Below are 26691 nucleotides of genomic sequence, written 5' to 3'. Positions count from 1 at the left end.
TAATAATAATTTTCCGATAATTTTCAATCTCCAGAAGATTATTAAGATTTCTTGCTGTTATGCAACCAGCATAAGCAAGTATCTTTCCACTATAATCTTCCTGTGGGTTGGTTACTTGCTTCTTACCTCCAAAAGAATGAATCTATCTAGAGACTCCAAGAGATACCTGAGATTCCTAGAGCAGCATCCCTATAGTAGAAGTGATCCACAAGATTCGCCCATCACCAGGAGAGTTGAACACAATTTTCACCTGGACCGCCTTCGTGCAATGAAAAATACAAATAAGCCTGGCACATCTGCATACAAATTGGTGACGCGGTGCAACACACGCAAAAGACTTGGAAAAGAGTGATTTCGCCAATGGACCGTTGTGATCGCCATTTAATAAAACAATTACACACGAATGAATCGCTTCTACAGGATCGCGACACATTCACGCGACATTCAGGCGTACATCTTTAAATGTCCCCCACGCAATACAAATTACCTTGCGCTCCAAGGTGGAAGATGAAAAGAAATAACGGTGATATATTTTCTTTGAAATCTTGTTCGGAACATATGGTCCCCGTAAAGACACATGCACTTCAACTTTCATCGCACATAATATCAAATTCTTTCCTTATCTGTGACTGCCACACCACAAGAGTAACACTTGAAAGTTTCAATAGAATTTTCTATTTTTTGTGTGCAGTTTCTCTTTCCTTAATTATTTTATGCATATGTCACATACGTGTGGGGGCTAATGGCTGGATCTTGGGGGCTTAGCCCCACCTAGCCCCACCTAACTACGCCTATGACGTGTAGGTTGAATTGTGTCTTTTGCAAATATGCTGTATAAAGAAACAAACTGCCGGTGTGCTAAGTAAGGTGAGTATTCGTGATGGAGAAAAATGACTGGCAAATCCGAAATCAGCATGCAGAAATTAGTTAACACACAGCCTATTCGCTAACAGGATACAAAATGACTGTTCCCTAGTGTTATCGAAATGAAGCATCGAGGTACAGAATGGTACTTATTTCTATTCTGTAGTGAAGAAAAAGCGACGCGGAAAGTGAAAGTACATGTTGAGACTTGCGAGAAAGGATATGAGGAGCGGTGGAACATTCTCGTCTGTATTTATTTATGCAACAAATAAGTATGTATATGTCTACATTAGGGATGTGATAATAAAATACAGGGTGCTCGGAAATTCCCCTTACAAACTCCTAGGGCTAGTAGAGGGGACTGAGTAGACAATATTTGGAATAGGAACCCATGTCCGGAAACGTACCGTTTCCGTGTCGGATGTGCCTGTGTTGGTATGCAACCGGGTAGGCAGTACATGACGTCAGAAGTACACCTGATGGAACGTGACGTCTACCCTGCCGCGGTATCCTGCCTGAAGCCCCATTCACGTGCCTGTGCGTCTCCGATGAACATGGTTGAGTACACGTTTGCAGAATACGCGGACATGATCCTTGTGTATAGCGCAGCGAAAGGGAATAGAAGAGCAGCTCGTCGCCTGTATCAAGAGCGTTATCCTCAACGTGCGGCTCTATCGCGTACTCTTTTTGCCAGCATTATGCAAAGGCTCCGAGAACGAGGTACCTTCACCGCCAAACAGGGCCTGTGGTGCTCCAAAGAGACCCCGCACGCCCGAATAGGAAGAGGCTTTACTGCACCACGTTGAACAGGACCCGCCAACAAGTACGCGAAAAATGAGTGTTTCTCGCAACATCGTGTGGGAGGTTCTGCATGAGCAACAACTACATCCTTACAACCACCAAAGGATACAGGCTTTGAGACCAGCCGATTTTGTACCAAGTGTTAACTTCTGCACGTGGTTTCTGCACCGCTGCATCGACGAGCCCCAGTTTCCACGTCGAGTTCTGTTCACAGATGAATGTAAATTCACTAGGGAGTGTGTTCTTAATTCTCGAAACAGCCATGTCTGGGCAGACGAAAACCCTCATGCGACGCATGTCCGGGTATTCCAGCACAGATTTGCTATCAATGCGTGGCAGGTATTCTGGACGGTCATGTGATCGGGCCGTACCTTCTTCCAACCAGGCTAACGGGTGCCGCGTACTTGATCTTCCTACAGGGAGTATTGGCCCTGTTCTTGGATGCTGTGCCATTGAACGTCCGTCAGGAACTGTGGTTTCAGCACGATGGCGCACCGCCTCACTTTACACGTGACGTTCGGAGACATCTTAACCGAAGATTCGGGCAAAGATGGATAGGTCGAGGTGGTCCAACGCGTGGCCCCCACGATCGCCTGATTTAACGCCATTGGACTATTTCTTGTGGGGTCGTATGTACGAGACTCCTGTAGAGAAAGAGGAAGAACTGCTGCACAAGAGATTGACGTGACACCAGGTGTGATGGAGCGAGTGTACCGGAATATGATTCGTCGGTACAATGTGTGCAACGACGTTGGTGGTCGTCACATCGAGCCACTGTTGTAGTTGAGCAGTGCCGTATGCGACACATCCAGAACAGAAGACAGAAACAAATTGTTGAGTTCCACTGTCGACACAAATGTTATTGTGATCAATGAATAGTACGTTTCCTTTTTGTTCCCTTGGCATTGTTACCAGATACATTTGTTTGTATTATGTAGTGAGTCACACGTCATTCAATGCTGTACCTTACCTAACACCTCATTTGACATGTTTGTAATAAATGATTACACTTTAGATAATCAGGTGATCTTCTGACGTCATGTAATCAGGTGATCGTCTGACGTCATGTACTGCCTACCCGGTTGCATACCAACACAGGCACATCCGACACATTGTCATGGTTGCAGCACGGAAACGGCGTTTCCGGATATGGGTTCCTATTCCAAATATTGCCTACTCAGTCCCCTCTACTAGCCCTAGGAGTTTGTAAGGGGAATTTCAGAGCATCCTGTATATTCGATAACCAACCGTAAAATGTAATATTTTGTGTTGATTTTAAATTATAGTTTAGATAAACAAAATGAAAAATGATGCTAAGAAAAATGCTCTGGAAAATGCTTTCATCTAATGAGGGCCTGAGACTTGATTTCGTTCGCTTTTTCCAGAGATTTCCCAGTCACAGGGTAATTGTAAGATATTGGATGATCAGCATCTCTTGTCCAAACATGAACAATAAGCGAATCTAACAAAAGAATCAATTCGATTTATTTAATACCGTTCCATTATATTGAAACCCAAAGTGGACGGAGTTACAGACAATAATTAAGAGCAATTGGCATCGCCTCGGACGGCATTCATCTTAATAGCTCGCACATCGTGCATCGCAATGGCATGCGGTTCCTTAACTTTTTTGCAACTTGCAGCGAAACACAGTCATTACCTGCATTCGTTCGAGCCCCAGGGAAATTCGTGCACCAGCAATGAAGTGGGGAGCCTCCCTGATATTGCATGCTTCATTTGAAAGAATCGACTGAGGCGAAAGAACCGTTATAATGTATTGCAATATGTTATTTGCAAACTGTGTGCACGTACTGTATATTGACAGACATAATTCAGGATATTCAATTTTCAGTATATTACAATTTCATACATTATTCTTTTATTGTTGCTGTTGTTGTTGCTGTTATTATTATTGTACTGAGTTTTATGCTGTGCTCAGCACTTAAAGTAAACTATTATTATTACTACTATTATTATCATCATCATGCATGTTACAATTTCACAATAAAATATGTATTTCTCTGGAACTTATAAATATTAGCTTGATATACATTCACACGCATTAAATGTGAGACACTAAGTCTAAGGGAACATCCACACCGAAGCGACAGGCAACACGTGTCGCTTCAGGATTTCACCAATAGAACGGAGGCTTGTGCGGCCTGTCATGCCACTACGGTGTTAAACGCTGCTGCTGATTGGTTGATTGTTGACATGTGTCTTGTCACTTAGGTCTGAAACATCCCTTAGGGAGCTTTCACACCGAAGCGACAAGTGAATGGTGATAAGACGAAATTAATGAAAGGAACACACAAATGCACATGGATAGAAGCCCCAAAGAGGATCATACTAGCTGTGAGTCAGGACACCAGAGCCTCGTTAGTCTGCAAAATATAGTCCAGGGTGCATTACGTCGAAGTGAGTTGACATTTGGGGTGCCTTCCGAAATGGCTCCTTACACCCCCGAATTAATTTCATGCTCGCAAGCAGACATACGTGACGAAGTGGTTAACGCAACGAGCAACAGCGACAGAGGCCCCGGGCTCGAATTCCGGCTTGGGCGTTCTTTGTGGGTGTCCCTTCATCAGTTTCATCATATCATCACTCATCCCCATCTTCGCGATTAGCCAAAAAAGGGCTAACCTAGGCTATAGCGATCGCGGGGGGGCACATAAAGAAGACAATGAAGGGGCAGAAGTCACAACTATTTAAATTCCTTAATATTGTGATCTTAACACTATAGTCAAGTGCAGAGATATTGACGGTTGAAATCAACATCCTTTTCTTTCTCAGTTCGAGGTCAGTGTGGCTACCGTGATGTAGTATGGGTTTATTTTCCTTTGGTGCGTGCGTGTGCAGCATGAATGTTGTGTGGCGTAAAGCATAGTGGAAGTGGCGCTTATGGACCAAAACGAAGTTTGATGAATAATTTTTAATAAGATGTGTCTACATTTTAAAGTTTACAAGAGTTATTAATACAAAGCATGCAATTAGTGGAAGTGAAGTACTATAACAAAACTGTTAATAATAATATTTATTTAAGTGATGAGGATGATTTAACAACCAGGTACATCACTATGTCAAAATTGGTTATACAAAATTACAGAATTGAAAACATAATTATAAAATGAAACAGTGGATCCTACAATCTTATACATCATCCATCATAAATTCAAATTGTAGGTTTCAACAAGGTCAGCTACTAAACCTCTGGCCTGATTTGGACATGTAAGAATTGAGATATTCCTCTGGGAGTATCTGGGAATTTTATAAGATATATTATTAAAAAAATATTCACTGTCAACCTGCAAAGTTGAGATCTTCTCTACAAAATTTATCCTTTAATTTTTCTCCTTTCTTCTAAGGTAAACATTTTCAACTGTGTTAACCATTCCGAATAATGTTGGTCATAGTATTTTTTTTAACTTTGTGCATAATAACCTGATAAAAAAGTTTTTGAACTGATTCAACTTTTTGAAGGTGGCTGGTGGCTGCCAGAAACCATAATCCGTAATAATAATAATGATAATAATAATATCGGCAGGTGCCCAAATTTTATACCCCATCCCTGTCGCTCGCGAGTGCAGATGTACGTACATTGTCTCCTTAGGACGCGATGAGGCATTCTACAGACCCAACACCAACATTGTAACATTCTAAATTCGCCTGCTAAAATACTGCTACGTGCATTTCATAGGAGCTACTTTCTTCTCGCCTTTCAGAACACGAACGCAGTTAAACCAACTTTCGGTTCAGCGTACACGAATGCAAAAGACAACAAATCGACTTGTCCTCGTAACTAAAAGAACAGCCCGGTCACTGATTACCTTGGTTTTGACCCTGAAACAACCGAAGGTCGGTCCGCCCCACCCGCCCCGCCAGCTGTGCTGGATTCGCCTTGTCCGGTCACTCAGCTCGCGTGGACACGATTTATGGCGTCATTATCTGAAAACTTTTGCTAACACGCCTACCACTCGCCTACTGTGTATTAACTGACAGCATTGGCAATGTCACCTACTGGTATTTTAGATAACTTCCTTGATGGTATAATCGTACAAAAGCATGGCCTTGATTAATATGGCTGATGACGCCGAAAATCTTTTGTTGTCGTGATTGTTTCGGAACCACAGTAAGCATGTAACTGTCAACTTTGTGAAAGGAAATGTTGGGAATTATCATGTTAACGTATCTACATACATCATTTTATGTCTATTGTTTTGACACAACGGCACTGAACAATGCTGAATCCATTTGACTGGCTAGTTCATATCTGATGTTTAGATTTTGAATATAACCATCTGTTTTACTTCTTTGTTGCCATTTTACTCCTAAATTCTCAAACATTAATATAAGGACGCTATAACTTATTTAACGCATTTTACGTATATGTCTCGCACCGTGTTGGTGCGGTCTAAAGCTTTAAGCTGCGTCTCAGTGAACGATAATCTTTCCCACTGACCCATCGAGACGCCGGAAACGAACCCCGAACCTCCGAGTAGAAAATTCCATGTGCCTTTCCGAGGATAGTCCTCCCACGTACCGCGCCGCCACTCGTCGAACCACGCCAAGGAATACAGAGGATAGGTAGAGCCATCAGAAGATTGCCGATCTTTCAAGAACGCGTGACGTCACCGCAGAGGAACCACGCCATCGAGCGAAAATGCTCGACTACAGCGAGAGGGCCGAGCATGACGCTTGCCGGAGGTAAACGAAGAGACGCGGAATTACACGAGGGTGCTTCGGTTCGGTGCGTTTCCCTGTAGTGGGCGTTACACCATTTGATTTCAATAGAAGCAGACAGCAGAAGTTGCGCAGAACAGAACGCGTTTCTCCGTGTCTCAGTTGCCGATTTGCTTCAGGCGTCATGCTTTGGGCTCCGACAACGGGACGCGCGCTGATTCGAGTCTCCTGGGGGAAGCGTTACAAATTTTCTCCTGAGATTTCGGCCTGTGTATGGAACTGGTGGCCACCCACCATCGTGAGGAAATTGGGGAGCTACGAATGAGTAGCGTAAGACGGTCATAGAGAACCTACAACAACGACTGGAGGTTCGTCGTGCTGACCACACATCACCCCGTAACTGTTTGGACGATCTAGCACCTCGGCATGTGGGAGTGAGGCCGGCAGTCGGTAGGAAGGTCCTGGCACTCATGGAACTGTTGCGCCACGGGTTATTATTATTATTTAACATTATACAGGGTGGCTCAAAAAGTCACTTAACACTCTCGGCACAAGGCCACTGCAGCGCGCAACATGGAAATGGTGATGACCAATCGTTATCAGGCCAAGGGGGAACCACATTGACGCCACCCGCGCAATTGGCGGCCATCTTGATGTCCGCCATCTTGAATTCAACTTCAGAATTTTAAATGGGAAGGGGGTGATATGATATATCAAATCAGGCTACAATTTCACGAGAAATGCAATGGTGAAGGTTTTTTCGACGTATCTTTAACCAGTAAAAAGTTATGACTGAATTCTTGTACCAATTTGCTCCTTTTCGAGGTGTTAGAAAAATGCCTTAAAATTTGTTTATCGCATCGGTAATGCATCGAGATCAAAGTGATGTCTAGGGAGAGAAGTTCGCATTCCATTGCACACGATTTTAATCGGATACATCCACGAAGAGCTGCGCATTAAGAATGGTTGTTACGAACAATTTACAGTGTGACGCTTCCATTGAATTAAAAGGTCTTCACAGTGACAAGGCTAATGTTAATGTTCATAAGGAAGTTCATAAACAGAATATGCGACCTTTGTCATCTGATAACTAACTTTGGACAGAAACTGCTTCACAACGTTCCCATAGTGTTCTGGTGTTCCTCCCTATTGAAAAAAACTCTGTAAAAAGTACCATTTTCCATAAGCAAGGATGAAAAAACCTGTTTGTTTAACAAATCCAAGTAGCCCCAAGCATTTAAGGTTCCGTTGATGGAAAATTGACTAACCAATCTTGTTCCACACAGCATGCTACACCATTAACTTGCCACCACTAACCATTCAGCTTTGATCTGTCGAAAATGGGTTATCATATAAAAAGCATTGAATATTCTGTTTATGAACTTCCTTATGAACATAAACATTAGCCTTGTCACTGTGAAGGACTTTTCATTTAATGGAAGCGCCACACTGTAATTGTTCGCGACAACAATTCATAATGCGCAACTCTTCATGGATGTATCCGATTAAAATCTTGTGCGATGGCATGCGAACTTCTCTCCCTAGACGTCACTTTGATCTCGATGCATTACCGATGCGCTAAACAAATTTTAAGGCATTTTTCTAACACCTTGAAAAGGAGCAAATTGGTACAAGAATTCAGTCATAACTTTCTACTGGTTAAAGATACGTCGAAAAAACCTTCACCATTGCATTTCTCGTGAAATTGTAGCCTGATTTGATATATCATATCACTCCCTTCCCATTTAAAATTCTGAAGTTGAATTCAAGATGGCGGACATCAAGCTGGCCGCCGACCGTGCGGGTGGCGTCAATGTGGTTCCCCCTTGGCCTGGCAACGATTGGTCATCACCATTTCCATGTTGCGCGCTGCAGTGGCCTTGTACCGAGAGTGTTAAGTGACTTTTTGAGCCACCCTGTATATACCTCCAGTGGATTCGTTTTATAATATTACGAAATAATGTATGTCATAAGTCGGCTGAGAATTTGCCCTAAAATGCCTTTGTTCCTCGTCCAAAAAATGAAGGCATTTACATAAAAAGAAGTTTCAGGCCATTTCCGAGAGAAAAACATAAATTTTACAGTGATTGTTCTTGCATATTTTAGTCGTAAGTGCCTATTTCGAAAATAACGGCTTGCTTCGTACTTCCGGTTCTATTTTCCATTTTGACAGTCTCTGGTGCCTTGTTTTCGTAAGTGTGGGGATTTTATTTACAATCTAAAATACAATACCTGCCAAATTATCGGGTGGGCTCGAGCCCTAAGGGCCACTTTATACCATGGAGTTCCTCGTATCGCCTCTTCCGTCGAGATGGTCATCTTAACTCGACTTCGGATTGGACACAGTCGTCTCTCCCATGCTCATTTTCTGCAAGAGCTAGACCCTCCAATGTGCCCTGGTTATAACGTTATTTTTCAGTGTTCGGCACATCATTCTCAAACAAACTTTTCACCTTCCCGACTCCTTGTCAACCATGTTACCAATTTCCATTGGGTAAATTTCTCCTTATCCGAATTAAGATAAAATGATGGAATGTGAAAAGAGTGCTTCCAGTCTTGTAACACCACAGGTGTTAATCCGCAAAATAAACAAAAGCAGATGTCACACTAGAGAGGAATTCACAATACGTAGATCAAAGACTTCCATTGTATCGATACACCTTCGTTCCGCCTAAATCGTATGCAGCTTTATATGCAATGTTGTTTTTCTCAGCTCTGTCATCAACTGTTTGAAAGGAGGTTTTGTGAGTTATTCACTTCATCATCGAATTGTCATTCGTTTGCATTCTTAAGAAATTAAGAGCACTCCTCATGAAGTGGTTTGCTTTCAATGGATCATTATGTATTCAGTTAGCAGATCATCGTCGTTCCGTTCCATTAAGCTGAAACATCTACCGAAAGCTGTCTCTGTTGTAAGGTGTTTGTGTTAAGAACGATTAGCACGCAATTACCAACAGCTGCAAATCCAATGCAACAAACGATCATCACAAGATGAGCTGCTAAGTGGACAGTAAGTCGTCACCCAACAGACGCTTTGCAAGAAGTTAACACCTGGCGTGTATGAATCGAAACTGAATGATACATTGTTCCCGATAACGTTTTTATAGTTTATTTGCTTAATGTTTGACTATAAACGTTGAGGAGGTAAGCTTATGTACAAACGCCCACATCTTGAGCCTACAGAGCTGTGAGCTTACTAAGCACTGTAGCATAAGTGTAAAAGTTGATCAGGCTCTTGTGATTTTTTTGTTATTTAGCGTCGCTAATAATGAGTAATGATATGATAAACTTGATGAGGGGATACACACAAGGAACACCAATGCCCAGGCTGGGATTCGAACCCGAACCCGCGCTGGTGTCGTAGCGCGCTGTGACAACCCCTACGCCACGGAGGTCGGCTTGATCAGATTCTAGTTGGAAAACCTGATGGTAAGAGATATTCTAGGAATTGCCAAGACCAGCAGCGTAACTTCGGACCTAACTTTGGAGAGGAGGGGGAGGGGATGGCAGAAGATGAACCTCAGGTTCTAGAAGGTTGAAAAAATACCCCTAACATGTAAATTTGGTGGAGAAAGAGATTGCAATAAAGGAAATGGGAGTGAGGTTACGATTGGGATTATCAACAATGAGAAGGTTTTTAGCAGGGCTGAGCCGATATCCATTCCGATATATTGACACTCTTACCGATTACCACCGATATCGACGCTTCAAATATGTAACAGTTAAATGTTGTTCTAAATATTGATTGAGGGAATGCGGAACAGTCTCTCCCGGGCTCTTCCCAAGCTCTTCTTCCGTGGCAGTGTTGCCAACTTATCTCTCTTGGAGCCAGATCTGGCTCTTTCGTGCACTCATTTGGTTGCGAACTTGGGCGCCTGCCCCCGTGCTCCACTATGATGTCATCACTGGTTCCGGCCCACATAGACCAACTTTTGCCATGATTATACATTTTGCACGTGACGTGATATTGTTATATTGGCTGCGTCGCCCCATCCCTTCTTATATCCCCAGCTACTTTTTTTGTAGCGCCGTGTTGACGTGAAATTGCATTAATATTGTTATCACGGAATCCTATATTTTCTATTTCGTACGACCATGAGATGGGTGATGCCGCCGGATCAAGATGGTGATAACTAATAATAAATCGTCATCAATTTAGAGTTAACGGTAATAGCAGCGCCCCACCCCTTTGACAACTAACATTACTCTAGGAAGCACTTCGTAAATCTAGCTCCTTGCAAGTAAGTTTTAACTCCATTTAAGGTGAAATTTAGCTCTTTTATGCGCATCAGATTTGTCAACACTGCCAGGTTGGCCGTGGGAGGCAAGGATAAATGCATTGGGATTCTGGGAGTATTATTTGATTTGTTCTCTTGGGAATATCAAACTTCCGATGGAATAGAAAATAATGTCAACGGGAAGAGGGCTGTTTGAAGATTCATTCCTCTAGCGGAAAAGTTGAAACTTCCATTTGATTAGCCGCAACTTGATGTTGAAGTTGATTCCCTATAAGGAATACATGGGATTCCGAAAATTCTTATTCGTCATATTTTTTCAAATAACATGTCCAGCTTAATAATCAACATAAAAAAACGCTTCCACTTGCAACATGGAGAGAAATTGATACTCTTGATACAACCAGATTTTTTTTAGTAGCAGTGCGCATTCGGGCGATATTGAAGTAAATGCACAATTGGTGCGTAACTGTACCTCCTACCCTTAATGTTATAGTTTAAGTACGTGTTCCACTTCTTTTACAATCATCAATTTACCAGAGTTTTGCTTCAAAATATACAAAAATTACATCAGAATATACAAGAATGTCTGTTATGAAATCACCAAATGCACTTTATTTTCCACATAATATTGGTAAAAATCAAAGGAAACTTCAAATCGTGCATAACTTGCAGGATAACATGACACGTGGCATTTTTGCGGACTCGGTGAACGATCAAAATGGCCGAAAAGAAAATATTAGTAGTAGTAGTTTCGCCGATATTGACTGCAAGTTTCTTTCTTTAAAGATACCTTATTCAGGAAGAAAAACTTAATTAAACTTAGGTCATCAAGTTTCCTTTTTACCCACAAGGGGAAGACGTACAGGGTGATTCAAAAGTCCCACTTAGACTGGATACAATTGGCCATGATAGAAACAGGATAGGCTTAGGGGAACCATATTGGCGTGTTCCAAGCGGACATCCGCCATATTGAATTCAACTCAAATGTTTTTAATGGGAAGGGGGTGATGTGATATATCAAATCAGGCTAGAATTTCACGAGAAATGAAATGGTGAAGGTGTTTTCAACGTATCTTTAACCTGTAAAAGGTTATGACTACAAGATTGGAACAAATTAATCCAGATGTGAGGAAATAGTGACAGAATGCTCCTAGAAGTACATTTATGTCGATCTGAATCTAGATAGAGCTCTTCAGAGGAGTTTATTTAAACAAAACTGAAAACCGCATTTTTGGAGTTACGTTCCTCTGGTTTTCTCACAGATGGCGCAGTTGTAGCGTCGTCACCTTGTAATCAAGAGGTTCCGAGTTCGATACCCGGTGGAGGCACATAGTGGTTCGGATCCCACTTTAAACTGTAGGTCCAGCCCCGATTAGCATTACTGTACGTAAAGTGCACTTAAAACACCAACTCAACCAATATACCACGATATTAACGTGTTAATTATAAACATTTATATTATTATTTGAGACGGTTGGTTCGGACCCCCACCCCCCGAAATATATTTCTAGATACGGGCCTGTTTCCACCAACTTCCTAGCCCTGCACATCACCAAAAGCGGCAGAAATCGACGCAAAATAAATACAAAGAAGTCGACCGAAGAAAAATATGGCAAGATAATCACCAAATCCGAGAGTGTGTTTAAGCATCTCGTTAAGTCGGTGAACCTAAGGCTCGCAAACGTGCCGTTTAAACATTAAAAAATCTGCAGGTAAAGGTCGCTCTCGCATTTCATGTCCTCAAGAATGCATGGCAGCCACAATGATTTGCTCCTGCTGTGAGGAGAAAGAGGATAGCAACAGGTAGGAGGGAGACGCAGATGAGGCAGATAGCATCTGGAGAAACAGCTTCGGCCAGCCCCTCCCTTACATGCGAGTAACGGGACAACATTAACCTCGAATAAGCAGGAAGACATCGCCTTGGACTTCTGGCCTGGTGATAACTACGCAAGAGAACTTGTTATAATTATTTAATAAGTAAAACTGCACCAAGTGGACGGCGAATTTGCAAAGAAAACAGTGGAAGGAAAATGTATGCAGGTGGACCAGTTCGCAACAACGTGATTTGCACATTTTTGCAGCTCGTTCTAATTGAGCAAATGTGCTTGACGAATCGACAATCCAAATTACTTTCCACTACAGACTCTCAGTCAAACGCATCCTCATAACTGTAACGAGAATACTGTATCGAATCTGCAGCGTACGTTGGATCTGCACCACGGAAATTCGTGTCACGGTGGGAATTCCAACCTAGGTTTCCTTGATTACTATCCATTTTAACCTATTTGTACCTAGTTTTAGTTTTTCTTATTTCTGCGTCACTTTTTTTTGCCTCTACTCATACAAAACAAATCTCCAAGGGGTATCCATAAGATATCCACTAAGTTCATGGATATTATGGATGTCCATTAGATGCCCATGAGATATCCAGTCCTGGACTAAAAGCATAACGTCCAGGAAATGTTGAGATAACGTCCCACTTGCACTCGAAATATGCATTGCCAAAAGTGACCCAGAAACGACCATCCAATATCCTTTTCTGGATATCACGTGTCCGAACAAATAGATATCCTGTTGATGCCTATTGGATATTCCTGGATGTCTATTGCATATCCAGAACTTCCGATATGAAGGGATATCCACTGGATGTCTTTGGACATTTGTGTTCTATAAGGGTAGGCATGATGATTGGAAGAATTTGATAAAGGAACACACGCAAAGAAACGCCCAAGCTGGGACTCCAACCTGAAACCTTCGTGAGTGAGAAGGCCTTCCATTGCGTTCGGCCATCGAGATGGCTCCCTTTAATTTATTACAGTCAAAATAAGAATGAAGTAAACGTCTTGAAACATGCCATCACAGGTAACTGAGCATTGCTCGATCTTACAACGGTAATATTTTACTTGCTACAAATGGGCTTTTTATTTCTGGGAATTCTCATAAGAGGGCACACAAATACGAGTACAACATGATCCCTACGTGTGATTGGTTCTGAATGCTCATAAAAATAACTCTGGGCGTAATCATGTTCACTTACAACACCAGAAAGGTTTGTCAGTGTTCTAAACAGAATACAAGCTTATATACCAGTGATTCCCAACCGGGGTGCCGCGAGATATTGGAGGGATAAACGAAAAAACTAAATAAAAATATATTTTTTTATTATTAAAATGTTCCTTATATATATTATCTTCCAATAAATGAAGAACATTTATTTGACAATAAATTTAACTTGCTCCTGATAACATATCTCCATTTCGATTTAAGATTAGAGATTGAAACAAAACCTAACAAGGGTGCCCCGAGTTTTAAATCTCATTCCCAAGGATGCCTCAAACGTAAAAATGTTAGGGATCCCTATTATATTATCAACTGTTATTCTTAATCTTGTGGCAAGTGAAGGTTCCTTGTTCTGCTGACGGTAAACAAGATGTTATTCTATATGTGTGTGTGTGTGTGTGTGTGTAAGTTGTGACCCTTGAGGAAGCCATCGAAATATCAGTGTGTCTGAAGTGCATTTGCAGACTAACGAGACTCGGGCGTCTGAACTCACAGCCAGTGTAATCCTCTGTGAAGCCTGTTTTGTGTGCTGTCCATGTGTGTTTTGTGATTGACCTTTCATCATTTTCATCTTCTTGGCACTCATCCTCATCTTTGTGATTAGCCAAAAGTAGCAGAAAAGCGAATCAATCAATCAATGTTATTCTACAGCAAAACAAGTAGATATCTCCATACTTTCTGTTTTTGTCATTCTGTGTCGCTTTTCTACTGTACTTCTGCTAATTCGTGATCACAGTGAATATGAGTATGAAGATATGGAAAGCAGGATGAGGACGATCTCCAGGCCTTGTTCTGTAATGGCACACACCTTGAATGCCAATTAACACACAATTATTTCAATCTTGCCTAAAATTTTCTGTCAGTGTTAATTTGTTACTTTCAAATTCAATTTTTTAACACTTTTTCTCTCTTCACCCACCATGGATGTAGTGTTGTTAATTCAGTGGCGGCGATAGGGTTCCAAAACCGGGGGGGGGGATGGCAAGGTGCCAAAACTGGGGGGCAAATACAATTTATTTCCCTTTGTAGATAAGGTTTAGCACAGTACCGGTGCAAAAGTGGGGGGGAGGGCAACTGGCTTCCTCGCCCCCCCCCCTAATCGCCGCCACTAGTTGATCTCAAGTGCTGAAAGATGAATAAAATCACTCGACACCTCCGGGTACTGAAATGTGAACTGTAACTGCCAAGAAAGTACTCATTCCATTAGAAAAACAGACTCGGGATATAAAGTAAATGTGGTTATTTTTTTCTATTTCTTTGCGAGGAACGACTGGACTATGGCAATGGCAACACAACTTAACAGAGGTTCCTAAACAGTGTACGTTGAACGTTGAAATCTCTTGAATTTTCATGTTGAAGTGCTGTTTCCTTGACTTCCATCTGTTTTAAAGTTGTGGTAGTGGCGTAGTGCGATGAATTGGCTTCTGTTACCTCTGCAACTGTCGCTCGAGGTTCCGTCTGCGATGGCAGTTCAATTGTGAACTGAGTGTTGTGGTCCTTAAAAGGGCCGACAGAATTTTGGTCCTAAAAGGGCCGTTTTGCTATGACAATTCGTGTTACATCTGAGTTGTTGTTGGTTGTCTGTTTAGAATACTTCTGTGAAGAACTCGATGAGTGTCTGAACGATGGTAATGGCTTTGTCTGTATCGTTCTTTGTCTTTTGGATCTTGTCTTTGACATTCTTGATGAGCGTTCTTATTTTCTTGTCTTGCAATTTTGTCAGGATCCAGTTGATGATTTCGTTTGTTTCTTTTTGTTCCTCATTTGGAGTCATAAGAATCTGGCTATAAGTTATGGTAGTCGTTGGTATGTTCTTCACTGGTGGCTTCTTTTGTGGTAGATTGGCTGGTAGTTGTTTCTCTTGTTCCTTCCCTCCATCTGGCTTAGGTTTTGGTTTCATCTGATGTACTGATTGGAACATTTTGCAGCCCCTGTAGTTGGCCGGATGTTCTCCTCCACAATTGCAACATTTTGCAGGGAGTCTTCGGTCTTTCTTTTGGCATTCTGCCGTGTAATGATTGTTTGCACATTTCACACATCTTGGTTGAGCCATGCATTGTCTCTGGGAATGCCCTATTCACTGACATCTGTGGCATTGCAGTATACCTGGGGAACGGTATGCTACCACTTTCATCTCATAGTTTATGAGTTGATCTTGATTGAAGATGTTTCTTGTTGACTCGCCTTAACTCAGCGAAACTAAGTACAGCGGCATCGGTCTCTTTATGAAGGTCTTCGGGTCTCGTTTTTTCATCTGTTGAACTTGTTGTACTTTGTAGTTCTGTGCTTGTAGTTCTGTCTGTATTTCCTTATTTGATAAATCAATTGGTAGATGTCTTAATACTACTTTAACCGGTCTCTCTCGACGTGGTTTGTCTGTGGCGTAGCTGAGCGAGTGCTCTTTGCAGTGGTTAATAAGCTTGTTGTATGCTGGTCTGGTGTTAGTTTGGATTTTCATTCCATCGTGCAGAATTCGGATCTTGGCTTGATGATCATCTATTGTCATTGTCACCGAGGTGATGAATTGATGGCTTCTTTCAGCATTATAGATGTATACTGTTGGAATCTTGGCTGTCAGTCGGTGAATTGTTTCTTCGTCCTGGTCTGATAACATTTGGTACGTATTTGTTGTGTCTATTGGTTTGACCGTCTGTGGTGATCTAGCACGTACTGGCTTTTTGGGATGAATAAATGGTTCGTCCATGGCTTCTTCGGTGGCCGCGGTGGCTCAGTCGGTAACGCGTCTGACTACCATGCTAAAGGTCCCGGGTTCGATCCCCGGCCGGTTCAAATCCGGGAACTTTTCTAACGGTGGAAGCGGCCCCGGCGCCCACCCAGCGTCGAATAACATGGGTACCTGGGGGAAACCCTGGGGGGTAAAGGCGGTCAGGTGCGTGATGCTGATCACATCACCCCCACTCACGACCGGATCAAGAAAGTGTGGGGCGTTACCCCCACACCCCCTATACGCCTTCATGGCGTGGTGCTATGCACAGGGGAATACTTTACCTTTTTTTACCTTTTATGGCTTCTTCATCATCTGAAGAATTACAGGAGTATTCCCTTTTCTTGATTTGCATCTCGCTTGGAGTTTCTGTTTTTGGCGATTCTTCCTTGGGTTGAGGATTGGCGTTGTTTCCTATCTCCATTTCTTCTGCTGCTTGGCTTCCTTGTTCTAATGATTTCTGCCTCTGCTTTTCAAGATCTTGTTGCGCCCACTTCCTTCTAAGTCTCTCTTCGTGATCCCTTTCTCTTTGCATGGATCTGAGTCTGGCAGCTTCTCTTTCCTTTGGCGAAATTGTCACCTTCCCTCATCGGTCTTTGGTGCCTGCTCGACGTTTCTCTGTATCGGTTGTCTTCTCTTCTTGCTGCCCTTGGCAAACAATATGTCTGTTAGGATCAGAATCCCGAAGAAGAATCCACAGTGTACTAGCTAATGCTATCATCTTATAATCAAGAATTCGAATTCAGTTCCCGGTAGGGGGACTTTTAGATTCCAGTTTGAACTGCAGGCATGGTCTCGATTAACCTATTTGCGTTTATAGTGGGATTAAAACAAACTTTGAGAAAGTTTTAGGTAAAAGTTGGTTTTCAAAATCATGATCGATTTCACTAGGACTAACTTAACTTAGCAATAGTGACAGCTTACGTCATTTTAACAAAAATTTTATTTAGAGAACGTACATGCTACAAGAAAAATAAAAAAATAACTTATCCTACCTTTACGTGAATACTACATTCCCGGTGGAGGCACATTGTATAGCTAGCTATTCGGATTCCGTTTTTTTAAAAATGCACAGGGTGGTTCAAAAATTACGATCGGATATTGATATTACCGTAGTTCTTCGAATCTAAGGCGGAGGTTTTTGTCAGATTTTAGACGTCCAAACTTCAGGTGCGCCTTAGATTCGATTGCGTCTTCGATTCAATGTCCAGTATAAACTACAATATACGTATTTCATGCACGTACTACTACTGCAGTCTCTAATACCGGTAGTTACAAACAGTAATATTTTTTTCTTAACTTTCCTTAAAATTACCGGTAGCTGCAATACAACAATCAACATTTCGTTTTCCTGATAAGAAAATGCTCAACGAAATGTTTCCCTTTTAAATTTGCTGTGTTAGGACAACAATGAACATTTTTACAACAAATAGTCATTCAATTATTATCAGTTTCGTAATCGGGAAAGCGCGGGAGATAGAATCTTGATGTTTCCCAGTACATACCGGTAGTCAGGTTTCGTTGACGGGACGCAACTTGTAGTGAGGTACCAGTAACAGGATAAATATGGAGAATCAAAAGTGCTGATGATGAAAGTGATGCTGAAAGTGAAGAGACTGATTGACAAAAAATTGTAAAAACAGACGTTACCGATGTTGCAAGGTAAAGTACCGTATAGGTATTTGTAAACAAATAAACATGTACCCTATAAATGTTTACATAAACACCGCAAAGGTTAAAATATGAACATCTTTGTGCATATTCCTGCGCCTTAAATTCGAAGATTATTTTTTTGTTGAAAAAATGAGGCCAAATTCAGGTGCGCCTTAGGGCGTCTTCGATTCGAAGAATTACGGTATTACTGTGAAACGAACGTATTGAAATGAACAAGACACATTGAAGAGTGAAATAGAACAATAATGCGTGTAATACTTGACAACGTGGGTTTTTACTGCAGCATTTGGATGAACCTTTATCGGAAAACCTAACTCCTAATCACAGTGTTGGGATTGACTGACCTCTATCGGAAAACAGACGAATTATATTACCACACAATATCTCTCAACATACGACAACTTTTTATGTTAATTTCACTTGCGAGTAATACGTTCATGCAATATAAATAGCATCCGATAGTGACTTTTGCCCCACGATGTAGGTCCAGTTCCGATTATCCTATCTGAGCATAAAGTGGACCTAAAAACAATATCTTGAATAAGACAACTATTTCAAGTGGAAGGAAAATAAGGAGCATCTTGAAATGATTGCATCAATTAATTGCATTATTAATGCAAAAATATTATCTTTTGCTCGACTTCTTAAAATGTTCCCATTATCTTTATTCTCTAATATTAGAGCCTATAGAGGGAGGGCGTTGCTTAACATTTGTAAAATTCAGAACGCCTTTTGAGGAAGCCGCAACAAGTATTTGGTATCTAAGGTAAATTTCGGATGTAAGGTATCTGTTTATCAAGATATTCACAGCGTTTTTCAATGTATTTTTATATATACATTAATAAACATTATAAAACTTCGCTTGTCAAAGTATATTGAAATTTATTTATATGGGTTTAAAGAAGAAATAGCTTGAAATGAAGTTGTATTGTAAAGCTAGAAAAAAAAATCTAAAATATTATTGACATGGCAACACTGGAAACGGTCCTAGTAAATGATTCAAGAGTTCATAAAGCTCCTCTGTTCCAATAAACACTAAATAAACTTTTCCTTTCGCTCCTCGAATAACACATAACAGAGCAGGTTTGTGTATGATAGTAGTTTAATGCAGAAAAACACATTTTTTGTACGAGAAAAGTGACTCATTGAATTCAAGAAACGAGTTCTGCCAGTCTCCCCTTGAATGTGTCCGAGCATGTTAAATACAGTTGTCACTTGCACTCATCCTAAATAACTACTTCCTTAAAGGGACAACCTAACGAGAAAAGCATGGGAAAATTCAGGGAATTATGAGCAACTACAAAGCTAGGTGGTGAACGCAACCGGTCTGGTAGTTGCCGGATTAACTCTATGTTTTTGCTATATCAATACTTTAAACACTAATTTGACATATTTAAGACGAGTCAGAATGCTGGTCATACACACTACTACGGACGAAGTGCGGAAATCGTTATAGGTACGGAACGTTTACCAATTACACACATCAACGGAATGACAAGAGCTCAATTTCGCTTTCAGCCATCTTGGAAAGAGCATAACGCATTGTTTCACCTTGTAAAACAGCCACAAGGCATTGTGATAGTATTTGGAAGCAAACTAGTTACAAGTAACATTTAATTTCTTGAGGAGTACTTCTAACTCTAAGTAGCTACTTTAGAAGTAGCTGTAACTATAAAAGAGGTACTTTTTACAATAGTAGTAATGGTATCAACAGTATCTTTACAATTCTTAAATCGTTAACAAATTTGTAACGTGGGGAAAGAGATCAATTAAGCAATTAGGTTTTTAACTGTGTGTCTTCTCTGCTAAGGTGAATGGATTTTGGTGGTACTTCGTACTAAGGCAATGAAGCATACCAAATTTTTAACATGCATGTTTTATTAACATAATATAACCCGTGGCGCAACAGTCCGTGAAGACCAGGGCCTACATACCGACCGAGCATACAACCAGTTACGGGGACGTGTGGTCAACACGGCGAATCCCCAGTCGTTGGTGTGGGTTTCCGTGACCGGGCTACGCTACTCATTCCTAGCTCCCCAATTTCCTCTCGATGGCCACCGGTTCCATACAAGCCAAAATTTCAGGAGAAAATTGTTGCGAGGAGACTCGAAGCAGCGCTCGCCCCGTAAACCGACCTCAAAGTACGGCAACGGTGCGAGACATCCATGCTTCACTGCAGTTCGTCATATCTGTCATAATTTCGCGTGAAAACTTTGGTGTTTTAGGTGCTATATTAATTTGGAACGTGGTAGTCAAGCTAGAAAGAAGAAATTATTGTCGAGAGAATGGATCTTGTCGGGCATGGAATGGAACAGATAGAAGCTGGTCTGGTATATGCGGAATTGATGCCACTGCATGCAATGTACCCTGGCTGGCATTCCATGGACTTTTCTAGTTAAAATCATTCAAGTAAAGCTGACTTCTTGGTCCATCATTTTTAATTTTGTTCTAATAATATAAAAATACGAATACTTACATCATGTACCAGAAACTAAATGAATTCGGTGGATTCGATATTAGTGAAGCTCAGCACAGCGTAAGGGGTGAACCTTCCACAAAGCACCCAAATATCACCCTATCTTCCAGTAGTACATATTGAACCAGAGACTGGTGTCTGGACTCGAAGCCAGTGGGTCTCTGTGGAACTTGTGTGCTGTCCTTGTGTGTTTATGATTGTCCTTTCATCCATTTCATTTTATCACTATCCATCCTCATCTTCGTGATTAGCCAAAAGTGGCAGAAAAGCTAAGGCTCAAGATAAGGCTCTACAAGACTGTAATAAGACCCACAGTTAAATAGGGAGCAGAAGCATGGTGTCTAACAGCACAAGATGAGAGAAACCCACTCATATGTGAACGGAAAATCCTAAGGAAAATATATGGACCAGTGAATGAAAGGGGACTCTGGCGTATAAGAACAAACAAGGAACTCGAGGACCTATATCAGCAGCCAGATATTGTAAATGAAATCAAGAGGATGCGACTAAGGTGGTTAGGACATGTGGAAAGTATGGAGGGAAGGAGGTGAGTGAGAAAATCAATGTATGAAAGACCAGAGGGAAGAAGAGGGGCAGGAAGGCAAAGGAAGAGGTGGCTGCTGGAGGCTGAGGAACATCTACGGAAGCTGGGAGTGAGAGGATGGAGGAAGAAAGCAAGAGATAGACCCGTCTGGCAGTCCATTGTGGAGGAGGGTAAGGCCCTACAGGGGCTGTAGAGCCACAGGGTAAGGTAAGGTAAGATATGGAAAACAAGCGAAGCAAAATAAAACAAAACAATCCATCAATCAAGACAACGTAAACGATGAAACTTTTATTAATGCACCTAACTCATTTTTCTAATTTAAGGTCCATTCAGTTAGTATGTGAGTTTGCTTCGTGTAATTTGTTCCCATTTTTTATTACTTCCTGTACTATTTCACAATTGTCATGTAATACCAGTTCTCTTGACGACTTCATCTCAAAAGTGAGACAAACAATAGCAATTCTCAAACCTGAAATTCCTCTCACGTGGAATCCGTTTTCCTGTGCACGTGGAGAATTCTCTATTGTTAAGGATGACAAATGTGTCTTGCGTGTTCTACGTCATGCCTGCAAGGAAAGTATCTCATTTTAACACCTCGCAATTTGACATTTCGCCCCTTTTCTTTGTTAGTTCCCTATAAAACAAAGTCTTGCCTACCAGCACTTTTCAGAGACACCTTATAGTGATACAAAGATGAAATGTGTAAAGCGCGTTTTGAAAACTGTAGCACGTTTACACTCTATGAAGAAATAGTCCTAAGATATTCTTGTGATTTGTTGTTTCTACTTCCGCAATGCTAATCACGACAATGGAAATGGACAAAGAGTTGATGAAAATAAAAGGTATGCCTCAACGAACACAAAGAAAGCTTCATGCACAACAAGGGATTTGAACCCAGGACCTTGGCTTCACTGAACCGGACATTCAAATGTTAGAAGCTATTCCTACAGAAGTATTTCTAGTATGCAGCTTTAACATTTTTAATATTTAACAGTTTTATGGCAATACAAAGCATATTATTTCTAATCGTGATACTTGTAATGGGTGAGTCTTTTAAAAGAGGCCCCGTGGAAAATGCGCCCCTTGCATGTAGGCAACCTTCGTACACCGAAGAGAAGAGCGGGTTAGAGAACAGTCCAGGATATCGGTGCCAAGCATATTCGACAACATGACATGACAGGACATATCCTGGACTGTTCTCTGCCCCGCTCTTCTCTTCGGTGTACCAGGGTTGCCTACAAGCAAGGAGCACATTTTCCACGGGGCCTCTTTTAAAAGACTCACCCAGTATATAAATAGGATATACTGTAAAAAGTTCACTGGAGAAATGGCTGTTTAATATCGTCAATTTGCGCTGTTAATCAACTACCGTGAAAATTGACCATCGCTATTTTAAAGGTATTAATTTTGAAACCTCCACCTCCTCAATTGGATTCCCCAGACCGTTCTGTACTCATTGGTAGCAGTAACAATCCTATTTTGACAATAAAATTGACCTATCTCCTATGCATGTTTCCGAACTGATTTGAATTTTTATTCGCAGGCCACACATTTCATCAACTAATCACTCATCCACATCGTCGCGATTAACCAGAGTAGTAGAAAAGCGACCTAAATAAAATAATTACATGGATTGTTTCGTCCAAATAATGTTGGTGGATTTTTATTATTACTTTAGTCATGTACCCATTTGATCAATTCTGTCTCGAGAATTAAAACCACCACAGAGATAGAACTGAAATACTACTATATTTAGTTTTTCTTAATATTGGCATGAATGTGATTACATAAAGATAATTGTAGTTAATTATAATTGTTAAAATATATAATGTTAAAAAATCTACAAATTGCCATAATATCATATAATATCATACTACTGTACGTTTAAAAAATGTAATATAATTTGTCTCTTTTAGCCATCATCTTCTAAGCAATTTTCTTATTATGGGCTGACAATTCCTAGAAGCTTGAACTTTTAACGTAAGTAGTGAACTGCTTTAATACATTTTATTTATGTATATCAGATTCTCCTTTAGAGTTACTGGCATGTAGATTTGACTCAGTAGTATTTTGTAAACTTTCTAACGTAAGTGTAAGAAAAAGGGCTTGTAATTTATCCTAAACGAATATATTGTGTGTTAGTTGTTTTTCGGATGTGTTAGCGAACTTCAATCTGGTAATAAGTGTTAGATAATATTTTATTGATTTCCAAAATCTTACCGTAAGTAAAGAAATGGAATTATTTCACTTGTATGAGTAATCATGATCATATTAAAACTAATATTGGTAAGTTTAGCTTGTCCGAGCAGTTCTTGTTAATAATAATATAATTAATAATCTTTAATAATCTTCTTATTAAAGTTCTTCCCAAGTTAAGTAATTGAAAACACTTGTCATTTAACTTTACAATCGTGCTACCCTCTATGATGCATTTAATAAACAGCAACAAATCCGATTTATCGTAATGTTCATGTGCCTGCTTTTTTCTCTCTCTTAAATCATGAACGTTTAACTCTTGCTACAAATCCGCTTTCAAGGAAATGTCGAATTGAAAAAAAAAAAAAAGATTTTGATTAGGAATGTCGCTCGTTTTTAATCTACAGAAACTCTGCCTTTCTCTTCATCACAACTTCTGTAAAGTATTGTATTGCTACAATAATAATCTGGTGCAAATTAGTGCAAAATATTCACATATACACTGCTGATTGTTTGCCATCTCATAGATTTTTGTTCTACTCTGCCCTGGAAAATTCCTTGAAGAATTTTTATCTGAACTCCTTGGGTAGTTTGTTTATTCTATATTAAAGTTTTTATATGTACCAGACGCGCATGGAATCGGCACCGAAGGTAAATTGTTGAAATGCTGTGTCAGTGTGACAAATAGTTTTCTGGACAAGATATTATTAATTTTGGGGGCTATGATAAAGTGCAACGAATTATACACAGTAGTGACAATACTAAACTCAAAAAATAGCTAAAACACTTGTCATACATACTTGAATTTCACCGAGTCGCAATTGGTAGAAAATACTTTAATGTGTCTTATGACTTGATGTTGAGGTTTACCGCCAAAATAATTTGCAATGTGTACAGTAATAGAAATAAGTTTTTAAAGTGGAGGGGAGAATATCGATATGTATGTGTCAAACATAAGTAATTATGTTGCTTTGTTGGTTCTAGAATATTATCGATCGACTTTTATTTAAACTTTTTATTAGAATCAGATTGAATTGATTCGAAAGAATAATAATAATGATCGATCTTTTTCTAAAAAAATAAGGAAATAGTGAAATAATAAAATATGTTTGAAAGTATCACTGCAGCAACTGACAGCATAATGACCAAGTTGAAGGTTAAACCCTCACTGTTCAAATTAAAATCGACATTGCCCTTGCACAAAAGCGTAACGCTAAAGAATAAATGGTGACATTCGTTGCGTTCCTTTGACATTAACGCCACGGACAATGCGGAAATAAACAGACCAACTAAGGTCACTGTCGCACTTTCTTCTACTCGTAGCTCTAGGCAACCTTTCGCAACATACGAGCCACACCCGCCTCCATATCGAGCATACGCTCTACCTGAGATTTCTTTTCACATTTGAAGATTCCAAAAAGCGAACAAGAAAGTAACCCATCACCAAATTCGCCCCACGGTACGTGGGAAGACTCAAAAAAAGAGCCGACACCCGTGTCAACGACTTCTGCTTACCTTCTATGACAATGGCATCGTCAGTCTCGTAATAGTTCGCAGCAGACACACTCACGAGCAAGAAAAGACATAGGGAATAGGAATTAGTCCAAAGAACAAGCTTGTACGGCAACATAGTCCATCGGGAGGAAATGCGCACCACAACTGTGTATTCGGAACACGAGAACCGACTGCGATTATGTTCGTCCTTCTACGCCACTTTAATGGAAGGGGGGACCAGTGAGTCGACATGGGTCATCGAACAATGTCTTCCGCCAATCAGGTTGCCCGGTGCGTGAAGGGGAAAAAAGAAGCATAACACTTATTTACTGGACCAATAGGTGAGCAGACTGTGATCATCAAACTGCTTCTATGCAGTTCCGTGGCGGCCTGTGATTGACGCCGAATAACAAATCGCCAATATAGGGGATTTATTGCAATGTTCAAGTATCATCAGCGAAATTAAGTTACCTGCCAAATACGCGTTCGCGTACGCTGAACGCGTTATCTATATATTATGACGATAGTACTTAGCTGGAGGGAATTTCATCTCGTAGGAACCAATTAAATACTATCCATATGGAAGCTGAGTAAATCGAATTTGCGACCAAAGAGGAGGGGGGGGGGGGGTTAGAATACTGTGAGTAACTGGGTGTGGAGAAATGGCACAGCTCCACTTCTTAAAGGAAGTAAAAGTTGATGTCCGCAACAAGAACTTTCTGGGATTTCTTGCAGTGTGAGTAATGGGCCTACATTCGGTGATTTGATAAATATGTTGTGATGGGCCTAGTGACTACAGGCGTCGTCACCAAAGGGCAATCTCCTGTTAACAACACACGACATACTCGAATAACCTTTATAAAATACACTTTAAAATAATGACAGGTTTATAGCGGACATGGATTCACAGAAAGAGTGAGAGAAATCCATTAGCAACAACAAAAAAATGTATACCAAGAATTTCAATAAATGCAGCAGGAAAAAAATATATTTTGCCAATCTTCCGGGCTCTTTAGTTATTAACCTTTAAACTACATAAATAATAGAGAAAGGGGAATAGAACGAGAGAAAGAATATTGAAGTTTTAACTCCACTTTATGTACAGATAGGCTAATTAAGGCCTCTCCGATGGCGTGGTGGTAATGTCGTCACCTTGCAATCAAGAGGTCCTTGGTTCGATACTCAGTGGAGGCTTATAGTGGCTCGGATCTAGGCTGCGAGTCTCCGAATCGAACTCGCTCTTCCGGTCTCCGTGACAAACTTTATTTTCTCCCGAAATTACTAAATTTGGTATTGAATATTTATTATTATCTTTTTATTTCCTTTTGGCATGCATTTGTTGAGAGAAGGAATTTGTTATTGCAAACCAAACAATTGAACTTTACAATATTATTATTATAGTTTTTCATTTTGAAGAATTTTGTTATACTATTACGGCTTCAGAAGAGTCTGTGTATTGATTTGGTTTTGTTTACCTAAAATTGTGGTCGCTAGGTTGTTTTGATAAAGGTGCTTCAATTTTGTATTCACATTAGCAAGACCGCAAATATGGATGGCAGCTGATATTCAGACGTTAGTTTTCCAGAACATTTTAATCTAAAGGACCTGAAGGCTGTAAAGAAACCTCCTGGAATAGTATTCTTTTGAATTGGCAAACCAATTCGGATCCCACTTTACATTGTTGGTCCAGTCCCGATTAGACTTTCTCTGCAGAAAGTGGACTTAAAAAGAAAGTGAAGGATCCGAACTACCCGGAGAATGATCCAGGGACCCTATGATTACAAGGCAAAGATGTTAACAGATACGCAATCGGGAGACTCTAAAAACGAATAAGTAGAGAATGAGAATTGGAGAGAAAGACAGCGAGAGAAAATAAAATAAATAAATAATATATTTAAAAGAAAGGGAACATAGAAAGAAGTATCACAGAATATAC

At 40.5% G+C, this 26691-nt stretch overlaps 1 protein-coding gene across 1 annotated transcript in view; it reads right to left on the bottom strand.

The window, feature by feature from the left end:
* LOC145995882 (uncharacterized) overlaps positions 1–24968 on the bottom strand; it is an 88068-nt gene extending 63100 nt beyond the window's left edge. Inside the window, exon 1 of the mRNA XM_083132030.1 lies at positions 24777–24968. Coding sequence (XP_082988156.1) covers positions 24777–24891 — 115 coding nt within the window. The 5' untranslated portion in view covers positions 24892–24968. The remainder of the gene's footprint in view (positions 1–24776) is intronic.
* Between the last annotated feature and the right edge of the window lie 1723 nt (positions 24969–26691).

This window comes from Lepisma saccharinum, chromosome 1 (genome assembly GCF_977018435.1).
Source record: "Lepisma saccharinum chromosome 1, izLepSacc3.1, whole genome shotgun sequence".
In the NCBI taxonomy this organism is placed as follows: domain Eukaryota; kingdom Metazoa; phylum Arthropoda; class Insecta; order Zygentoma; family Lepismatidae; genus Lepisma; species Lepisma saccharinum.
The sequence above is the reverse complement of the archived record's forward strand: the minus strand, read 5'-3'. Positions and strand labels throughout refer to the sequence as shown.